Raw genomic sequence first — 10,502 nt, forward strand, 5'->3', positions numbered from 1 at the left:
ATATAAATTTATAAATTATAAATATATGATTTAAATCTATCTATTTATTTTTTCGCTTAATTTAGTAAACAGTACATATATGTGTTATATTGTAAGGACAATATATATCAATCACTTTTAAATATAATACAGTTTATCATTAATAGATTTTTGGGTTTTTTTTCATCAAGGATTGGTTCATGTTTTTTGGAACTTAAATTTGATTGTTACGGGTTAAAAGTTGGCAAATAGATCGTTTAATACAAATTAACTACATTTGGCTCATTTGTTAACAGTAAAAATGATGATCTGAATATTTTAAAATTTTTTAAAATGCAAATAGATTTATCGTTAAACTTGTTACGGGTTCAAAGTTATGACTTGAAAATTTAAAACAAATGAAAGTTATAATTTTAAATGTGATTGGGGTTCGAATTTATTTTCAAGGACATTTTAAAAATAGTCAAATGATCCGAGATTTTGCACATTGAGTATTTTTCCAGTTACTATTAAAATTAAAGAAAAAATGACAAATACTTCCGACATGTCACATCCAGGTCTATCAATGCTTTTAACTTTAATTAAATTAGAAACATTTGTGTCAAAATTGACTTTTCCTTTAATAATGACAGAATGTTGTATGTGAAACATGTCATACAAAGTTATGCTCAAGTGAATCAAAACATTCACAAAATTGAACATGTTATTTTTTTTCAATTGGCAAAGTCAAGAAACCCCTCAAACTTATCAAAAATTTTTTCAGTATGTAGCTCAAAACTATTATTATATGAGAAGTATTCTCCGGAATTGATTCATAACTAAATTTCTTTCAATTATACATATAAAATACCGAGAATAAATTTTAAATAGATGAAGTGTTCTTGTGTATGTTTTTGCATGTGCATTGTTTTTTATTAAGTTCTTTTTTTTTTTTGGAAAAAATTATTTTGTGATATATATAAAATCAATTTATTTATAATGATACAAGTATAAATGTAATACATTTTTCTATATATATATATTATGTATTGTTTTATTTGTAACTTAATTATTTATATCATTTCGTATGTTACACGGGCTCTAGTAAATCTAATATTCAAATATATCAACAAATATTTTACCAGAATTTCTATCACGGATTAATAAGATAGTTATTACATAAAACTAAATTAATTCTAATTATTATCAAGCGTTGCATAGTTATTTACACCCGTAACAATCCTGGTCGAGAAGAAACAAAGAAACAAGTGAAGAAGGTAAAAAACTGAAACAAAAAGTTAAACAAGACACATTGACTCGGAGTGAAAACCTAGGGAGTAAATTGTGATTTTTCCCAGACCTACCACCACAGATTTTGGGGGATCTTTATTTATTTATTTAAGACAAGCTCTCTCTCTTTCTTAGGGTTTTCAACCGCCGATCAGATCTGCTTCATTGTGCCTCTTTATATCCTCCGATCTCTGCCGATTTCGTTAGGTATATCTTCGATTGCTTCTCTAAACACTCATTTCTTTTCGATTTTGAACCTATGTGGTTGAGTCTCTACTAGTTAACCTTGATTTTGTTTTAGTCAATCTATTTCTACTTTTTATGTGCTGTAGGTTATTTCACTGGAATGTGATTTGAAGTTTTTGTATATTGAAATTGTTGTACGGTCCTCACGACTGTTGCAAGGTTGAGCATGATGTAATGCGTGAGCTTTTTGTTGACTTTTGGATGCAGGAGAATATTTTTTATATGTGGATTTTTTAAAACCGGAGTTTTTGAAAGCTTTGCTTTGTTTTTCTTGCTTTTGACATGTGTTTTGTTTGATCCTGTTTTTGTTTATAGTTTTTGAGATGAATTTGTTATTATAAAAGATAGGGTTTAGTTTATGAAGAGTTACTAGTTTAATATTTGGTTTTGTATCTTGTTTTATGATGAGCTGAAGCTGATAATGATTTCTGTATGTTTTAGCTGTCACAATGGTGAGAAAGAGGAGAACTGAAGCTCCCGGTGGTGGTGAAGGCTCGGAGCCTCAGGATGCTGGTTACGGTCAAAGTCAAGGCAGTGGGGCTCAAAGGCCACCTGCTCAACAACAGCAACAGTATCAACAACAGCAACAAGGTGGTTACCAAGGAAGAGGTCAGCAGGGTGGCTATCAAGGAAGAGGTCAGCAGGGTGGTTACCAAGGCGGTCAAGGTGGCTACCAAGGTGGCCAGCCTCAAGGAGGAAGAGGCTGGGGTAGCAGGGGTGGATATGGTGGTGGAGGACCACAACGGGGCGGTGATCCGCAACAGTATTATGGTGGACCACCTGATCAACCGCAGCAGAGGCCCCCTAGAGGAACTGCACCACCACAGCGCCGTGGTGGACCTGCACCTCAGTATTCTGGTGGACCTTCTAGGCCGCCCGTTCCCGAGCTGTACCAAGCTACACAAGCTCCTCAACAGCCTGTGGCGGCATTGCAGTCAACACCAACACCTGAAGTGAATGCTGAATCTTCATCTTCCACCAAGCAGACGGTGGATGAGACAGCTGGTCAGTTGCAGCAGCTATCTGTGCAGCAAGAAGAGCCCAGTCAGCAAGTGGCACCTGTCTCTTCCAAATCATTGAGGTTTCCTTTGCGTCCAGGAAAAGGCCGCGTGGGTGAAAGTTGCATTGTCAAAGCTAATCACTTCTTTGCGGAACTGCCTGATAAGGATCTGCACCAATACGATGTAAGCTTTGTTTTTCGCTGTTCGTTTGTTTTAAGTTATATTAACTGTATTTTGAATTGTGTAGGTGACTATTAATCCTGAGATAACTTCACGTGGAGTGAATCGTGCTGTAATGGCACAACTAGTGACTCTGTACCGTGACTCTCATCTTGGAAAGAGGCTTCCTGCATATGATGGAAGAAAGAGTTTGTATACTGCTGGACCACTTCCTTTTGTTTCAAAGGAGTTTAAGATCACTCTTCTAGATGAAGATGATGGTTCTGGCAATGCCAGGTCAGCATTTTGGTTATCTTTTTCAATCTTTAATCACTTAAGACATCGCACAAGTTTGAACATGTATTATAAGATTTGCAAATTATTGATGCAGGAGAGAACGGGACTTCAAAGTTGTGATCAAGCTGGCTTCACGTGCGGATTTGCATCATCTGGGATTGTTTTTAGCAGGGAGACAAGCTGATGCGCCACAGGAAGCACTTCAGGTTTTGGATATTGTGTTACGCGAGTTACCTACTAATCGGTATGTAGTTAGTTACACCTATCTTTAGTTGATATCTTCAAGTATATGTATGTAATGACATACTGATTATTGTTTGCTGTAATCTTTTGTAGGTACTCGCCTGTTGGACGGTCATTCTATTCTCCTGATTTGGGTCGTAGACAACCACTTGGCGAGGGGCTTGAAAGCTGGCGTGGGTTTTATCAAAGCATAAGGCCTACACAAATGGGGTTGTCGTTGAATATTGGTTAGTTGCCCTTTGATTAATAATAATCTGCATTGGTTTTTCATGAAGTTTGTTTAACTTATGTGTGTACATGTTGATTTTCAGATATGTCTTCTACTGCATTTATTGAGCCGCTGCCTGTGATTGACTTTGTCACACAACTTCTGAATAGGGATGTTTCTGCAAGACCTTTATCTGACTCAGACCGTGTGAAGGTAACCTTTTTTTTACTGTTTTAAATATATTTAAAAATGCAAAATAACAATATTCTTTATTTAAAATATTCAAATACATTGACCAGATCAAGAAAGCACTTAGAGGTGTCAAAGTTGAAGTCACTCACCGTGGAAACATGCGTAGGAAGTATCGCATATCTGGCTTAACATCACAAGCGACACGGGAACTTAAGTGAGAACCTTATTCTAATTTTCAGTTTCGATCTTTTGTGTTGACTAAAGCATGACGTGTGGTTGATTATTTCTTTTGTTATGCATCAGTTTTCCAGTTGATGAAAGAGGTACATTGAAGTCTGTGGTTGAATACTTCAGAGAGACTTATGGATTTTCCATTCAACACGTTCAATGGCCATGCCTGCAAGTTGGCAATTCCCAGAGACCAAATTATTTACCTATGGAGGTTCGCATTACTTCTTTATATTCAAATACATATTATCTTGACAGTAAAGATATTTTAATGTTCTTTTTAATTTGCAGGTCTGCAAAATTGTTGAGGGTCAGAGGTACTCAAAGAGGTTAAACGAACGCCAGATCACCGCCCTTCTTAAGGTGACATGTCAGCGCCCTCAAGAAAGAGAGGGTGATATTCTCAAGGTTTGTTTTTTTTTGAATTTTATGTAGTTTTTTTGTTATTGAAATGTGTAACGAATTTAATCAAGTGCATAACCCTTTGCAGACTGTTAGACACAATGCTTATGGACAAGATCCTTACGCGAAAGAATTTGGAATCAAAATCAGCACACAGCTGGCATCTGTTGAAGCCCGAATTTTACCTCCTCCAAGGGTAAATTAGTCAGCTAGCTACACATTTTTTTCATTCTTTTCACTATTTGCTAAATATTGTATCTGCTTATTTAGCTTAAATATCATGACACTGGCCGTGAAAGGGACTGTCTGCCTCAAGTTGGTCAATGGAACATGATGAACAAGGTAATCTTTTTGTTATTGTATGTACATGTATAAATTTATGATTTTAATTTATTATCAGACATGTAATGCTTTTAATATTTTGATATTTGTGACAGAAAATGGTCAACGGTGGAACAGTCAGCAATTGGATTTGCATCAACTTTGCGCGGAATGTTCAAGATAATATTGCTCGTAGCTTTTGTACCGAGCTTGCACAAATGTGCACTATTTCTGGCATGGTATTGTCAGCAACACTTTAAAGTCAAATAGTTGTTGACTGTTTGCTTATTTTCTGTTGACTTATTTTATTTCTTTTCATTTCTGTTTGCTTTTGCAGAACTTTGGCACCGAGCCCGTGCTTCCTCCATTTAGTGGTCGACCTGATCAGGTTGAACGAGTGTTGAAAGCTCGGTTTCATGAAGCCATGACTAAACTTCAGTCCACCAACCGCAAAGAACTCGATTTGCTTATTGTCATTTTGCCTGACAACAATGGCTCTCTATATGGTATTAACTATTGATCGGTAAAAACTGGTCAAAGTTAGCACAATTGTATTTTTCTATAACTCTGCTGTTTTGTTTTTGCATAGGTGACCTGAAAAGAATATGTGAGACTGACCTCGGGATTGTTTCTCAATGTTGTTTAACAAAGCATGTGTTTAGGATGAGCAAGCAGTATTTAGCAAATGTTGCGTTAAAAATTAATGTTAAGGTTGGTGGAAGAAACACGGTTCTTGCTGATGCAATTACAAGGAGAATCCCTAATGTTAGTGATGTCCCAACAATTATCTTTGGTGCTGACGTCACTCATCCTCACCCTGGTGAAGATTCTAGCCCATCAATTGCAGCTGTAAGTTTCTATATTTTTTGAATCTGAAAATCGCACAGGGACCATTTGTGCAATTTTTTTTGTTTTTAATATAATATCGTTTTTTAGATCAACCTTATAAACCCTATTTTGTAGGTTGTGTCTTCACAAGACTGGCCTGAAATTACTAAGTATGCTGGATTGGTTTGTGCTCAAGCACATCGTCAAGAACTTATTCAAGATTTGTACAAGGAATGGCAGGACCCAAATAGAGGCAAAGTGTCGGGTGGCATGATTAAGTATGTGTTGTTTATGTTTAAATTTTTTTACTTGTTTGTATTCAAATATGTTTTTTGATGTTAATTTATGCACAAATATAGGGAGCTATTGATATCGTTTCGTAGATCAACTGGGCAAAAACCGCAACGTATCATCTTTTACAGGTATTCATTCCTTTTCTTTTATTGTTGTTTTCATTCGTACATTATATGTGCTTGCATTTTAAAAGGTAAACTTTATTTGTGTAAAATCACTTTTTTAAGTCACAAGGGCCCCTTCTATATGGTAAGCATTTAGATGCTAAAGTTTTTTACTTTAATTTTATATATACTCTTTTAACCAATCTTGTTATGCAACGTGGTCCACATATATAACTTTTATAATATGCTGTTTTATAGCTTTTATATTGACTTAAGTATTGTTCAAAATCGATTTGTTAATAGTATATACGAGTGATCGAAGCATATACATATGTCATCAAAATTGCTTCACGGTTTACTTTTTCTTTATCATTATAATTGTTATTATAACTGTTATTATAATTGTTTGTAAAATGACGTTATTACCCCTTTTGTTATTTTAGTTAACATTCTTTCATCATGAGTGTATATCACTGTATGTATTTTTACTTAATTTTTTTCTTGGGTTTACGTGTACTTTAAAGCTTTTGTAAATAGTCTGTGGTTAATGAAATAAGCATCGTGCACTCGTGCGGGCACACTACTAGTCTTTACAAATATACCCTTTCTCAACTGTTGATGTAAATTATATTGTGAAGGGATGGTGTGAGCGAAGGACAGTTCTACCAAGTTTTACTTTATGAGCTTGATGCAATCCGTAAGGTAAATACAATCCTGTATATACTAAATAAATAGTTTTTCATTTGATCATTTCTTTTAATTTTATTCAATTTGTAAATACAGGCTTGTGCTTCATTGGAGCCAAATTATCAGCCTCCAGTGACGTTTGTCGTGGTTCAAAAGCGTCATCACACTAGACTCTTTGCAAACAATCACAACGACCGTAGATCTGTTGACAGGAGTGGAAATATACTCCCTGGTATATTTAAAATCATCATCATATACATCATTTGTGTTTTCTTGTATATACTACTAATTTAATTCATAATTCACAATGTAATCCACAGGCACAGTTGTTGATTCAAAGATCTGTCACCCTACAGAATTTGATTTCTATCTGTGCAGTCATGCCGGAATTCAGGTGCGTTTGGATCTATTTTTTGAAACAATTTCCTAAATTTTTAAATTTGTAACTTGACAAATAATGATTAATTGTATTTGATAAGACAGGGTACAAGCCGTCCTGCTCATTACCATGTGCTGTGGGATGAGAACCGGTTTTCAGCTGATGATCTTCAATCACTCACTAATAATCTATGCTACACGTATGTTAATTTATCTCATTCTCCTCAGATGTGTTAATTGTTATTGTTTTGTATTTTTTTACCTATGGTTTGTTTTGACAGTTATGCAAGGTGCACACGCTCTGTATCCATTGGTGAGTGTTTTTGTTTTTTATAACGTGCCCAAAACTATATAAATTGAAATCAAAACCTTTCAACGAAACTGTTTTATACAAAGCTTGCATTCAAACGTAGCCAAATCATCATATTTTTGAAGTTGTAAAATCTGTGATTTGGCCAAAGAACAAAGAAAAAACCGCTTGAGATAGACCAGGGTAAATAATGATCGCTGTTCAAAGTGACTAGTAATTTGTGTCCAACGTTTCTGAAATATGTTGTTTATGCAGTGCCACCGGCTTACTATGCTCATCTGGCCGCTTTTCGAGCACGATTTTACATGGAACCGGATACATCTGACAGTGGATCGATGATCAGTGGGGCTGCTGGTCGTGGGATGGGTGGTGGTAGGAGCACACGTGCGCTAGGTGCCAATGCTGCTGTTAGGCCTCTCCCTGCTCTCAAGGAGAACGTCAAGCGGGTTATGTTCTATTGCTGAATTGTGCTGTGTGATGTTTGACTGGATTTCGATTATGCGTGGTGTGTGTTGCTACTTTTGTTCGACTGGATTTCGATTATGTGGTGTGTTTTGCTACTTTTATTCCGGGTTTGGTTTGTAAAACAACTTAAGATTGCTTGGATGGTTGCTTGAATGTTTGATTGGATATCTATCCTTTGATTGTGGCTTTTATTATGGCTCTACCGCTCTAGGATTCATGAAGTTAACTGTTGAATAAATGTGATTAGTCATTTAATGATGAAATCATGAATGTGATATTTATCATCCCTAGTGGATGCGAAAAAGAATACTTTACCGGTTTAATACAGTGTTTGGTTTGGTTATTTTGGTACTTGCGTAATTGAAATTGAATTGTATATTTTGCTTTTGGAAAAAATTAAAACCAAAATGTCGGGTTTGAAGAAAGTTTTGAATTTTTTATTTGATTTCAAGTGGTGATTAGTCAATGGTTTAACAAAGTAAATCTGATTTCATTAATTGTTTTATAAATACTAATCATATTAATAAATAGACAAACGTAGCGGAATATAAATAGAGTAATAATCACTTTTAGGAACCGTCAGGATATGGTTACAAACAATATAAGTACAGTACGAAACAACTAAAGAAACATGAATATTACCCGAAAATAAGTTTACCTCAGTTAACAATAACCGAGACAACCTGGCTTGCGGTGGTGGCGAATAGGTTTGATAACCGAGACAACCCGGCTTGCGGTGGTGGCGAATAGGTTTGGTGGCAGCGGCAAATCCAGTTGGTGGAGTTCGGATGATAAAGCGGCAGCTTGCGACCAACAAGGTGTCGGGCGGCGGCTTAAGGCGGCGGCAATAGCTCTTTTTTTGTTTGCCGTGAAAAACCAATAATCTTTAATTTGTTTTGCGGCTGCCACTCATTCTCCTAATACTTTGAGATTATATATATATATATATATATATATATATATATATATATAAACGAGAGATGGGCGTGAGGTTTCTTTTTCTTAAATATATATTTTTTAATATATGATTTCATATAATCTTATATCTAATAAATATTAATTGTTTTGGTCAAAAATCGGTTAGATAGAGTGCTTGTATAATGATAATGAATATGTAAATGACAAGGATAAAACACAGAGATTTGTTACGAGAAAAACCCTTGATCGGATATGATCGTCGGCACATAAACCTCGGGTGATGACAAATGTCTATCATCACTATATTAATAAAAAAAGGTGTTACAAGGTTGGAGACTATGATCGGCAAATACCATGAATCTAAGTGTATGAGAATATAGCTAAAGTAATCTCTGCGTATTGTATAACGAGTGTGTTTTGTGTTCCTAAACTGACCATAACTCAATGAAATATACAAAATAACAAACTAAAATTCCTATTAATCCGCTGCACTCCTTTTGACGAGTGTGCTCAAATAGATACGTTGCACTCCTTTTAACCACATGCCACTTCCCATAGACTGTGAACTAATAGGTAGACCAGGTCTCTTAGATGTTATACCTGTTTAACATAACACCATTCAAAGAAAACAACCGTTTATGAATAATTAGTACTGAGGATCCTTGATCCTGATACAATCTAGAACACATATTAAGGATAATTGATCCAAAAGTCCCTTAAGGATAACATATCATCAGCATAAAATATCCTTGCCTTAACAATTGCCCCCAAAATGGCAGTTGTGAGTAGATTACAACTGGCATTTTGAATTTAAATCGCCTGCAAAAAGTAGATTAGATATGGCAGGTTAGATATAATTGTTTCGGTTAAAAATTAACAAAGTAATTTTGTGATCAAATTCGTATGTGAGGTAGAGTGCTTAATCAAAAATATAGTGAACATAAAGATTTGATTTCGAGGGAAAAAAGCCCTTGATTGTGAGGATCTCCAGCACATAACCCCCCGGACGGTGAAAACCATCACCTTCTATTTATTAATCACCGTCTATTTATTAATAACAAAAAGGTTGATTACAAGTGGTGGAGCTGATAATTGATCAATTGCTAAGTGTTACAATGAATTTCAGTAGCTCTATGTGTAAAGTGTGTGTTCTAAATGATCAATTCAGCTCAGTTATATAAACAAAAAGTTAAAACAGAAATTCCGAGAAATCCGGGATAAACCCTAGACTAAGTCCTCCACTATCCATTGCTGCCCACGTTCAAGTTGACGGTGCCTCATAAATAACCGTTGCAAACCCACGCTCTTAGTAGCACATTAAACACATGATTATATCTGCAAAACAAACATAACAATAAAGGACAATTGGATTAGTGAAATATAATCCTCAGAATATTTGCATCGGCAGGATACGTCGAAATCCTTAAATCATGATTAATCCTGAGGATAAAAATCTGCTCCCAACAATTGCCCCCAATTTTTACAGTTAGCGCGTGACAGCTGTAAAAATTTTAAATTTTAAACTTGAAAATATCTCTGTGACTTGAAAGGACAGGCACGCGAATTGAGGAAAACCTATAACCGTTCTTTTAGGTTATAATCAAGCCATTCCAAAATCTCAAAATCATAATAATCTCTTCATCGCTTCATATCCAGGTCAGTCTCTCTCTTCCCCTTCTTTTAAATTTCTAAAGATTCTCGTCTAATTCGAATAACAATGAGAAAAAGAACCCCTCGATCGCTCAACCCTTATTCTTTTGCTACCTCCGAGGATTTCATAGACCAGGGTTACATCCCTGCTATTGATGAAGATCAGTGTCTCTTCAATGATGTCGATATCAAATCTCTAAAACATTCTGGTTTGTAACCTGCTAAGGTGTCATTAGACCATACGACCCCAAAGCCAAAGCTGACTTTTCGTCCGAAACCTGGGTTTGTTTTTTCTACTACCCTTTTTCAATCGGCCTTTCGTA

General features: G+C 35.5%; 1 protein-coding gene across 1 annotated transcript; it reads left to right on the top strand.

The window, feature by feature from the left end:
* The first annotated feature begins 1,371 nt into the window (after positions 1-1,371).
* On the top strand, positions 1,372-7,832 carry LOC143595056 (protein argonaute 1-like). Its single transcript, XM_077074199.1, has 22 exons — positions 1,372-1,455; positions 1,936-2,678; positions 2,743-2,951; positions 3,046-3,195; positions 3,288-3,421; positions 3,506-3,615; positions 3,702-3,808; positions 3,898-4,036; positions 4,114-4,230; positions 4,313-4,420; positions 4,495-4,566; positions 4,662-4,784; positions 4,883-5,051; positions 5,135-5,394; positions 5,509-5,651; positions 5,733-5,795; positions 6,410-6,473; positions 6,555-6,690; positions 6,779-6,852; positions 6,942-7,036; positions 7,118-7,149; positions 7,402-7,832. Exons 2-22 carry the CDS (start codon positions 1,944-1,946, stop codon positions 7,608-7,610), a joined length of 3,249 nt encoding a protein of 1,082 aa, XP_076930314.1. The 5' UTR covers positions 1,372-1,455; positions 1,936-1,943; the 3' UTR covers positions 7,611-7,832.
* The last annotated feature ends 2,670 nt before the right edge of the window (positions 7,833-10,502 follow it).

The sequence above is a fragment of the Bidens hawaiensis genome, unplaced genomic scaffold (assembly GCF_021521415.1).
Source record: "Bidens hawaiensis isolate Kalapana, Puna unplaced genomic scaffold, B.hawaiensis_p1.1 tig00001717_1, whole genome shotgun sequence".
In the NCBI taxonomy this organism is placed as follows: domain Eukaryota; kingdom Viridiplantae; phylum Streptophyta; class Magnoliopsida; order Asterales; family Asteraceae; genus Bidens; species Bidens hawaiensis.

Excerpts from the sequence above, each read along its gene's own strand:
- LOC143595056 (XM_077074199.1), top strand. The coding sequence starts at position 1,944 with ATGGTGAGAAAGAGGAGAACTGAAGCTCCCGGTGGTGGTGAAGGCTCG. Across the intron at positions 3,196-3,287 it reads CGCGAGTTACCTACTAATCG|GTACTCGCCTGTTGGACGGT; the intron begins GTATGTAGTTAG and ends AATCTTTTGTAG. Across the intron at positions 7,150-7,401 it reads CACACGCTCTGTATCCATTG|TGCCACCGGCTTACTATGCT; the intron begins GTGAGTGTTTTT and ends TTGTTTATGCAG.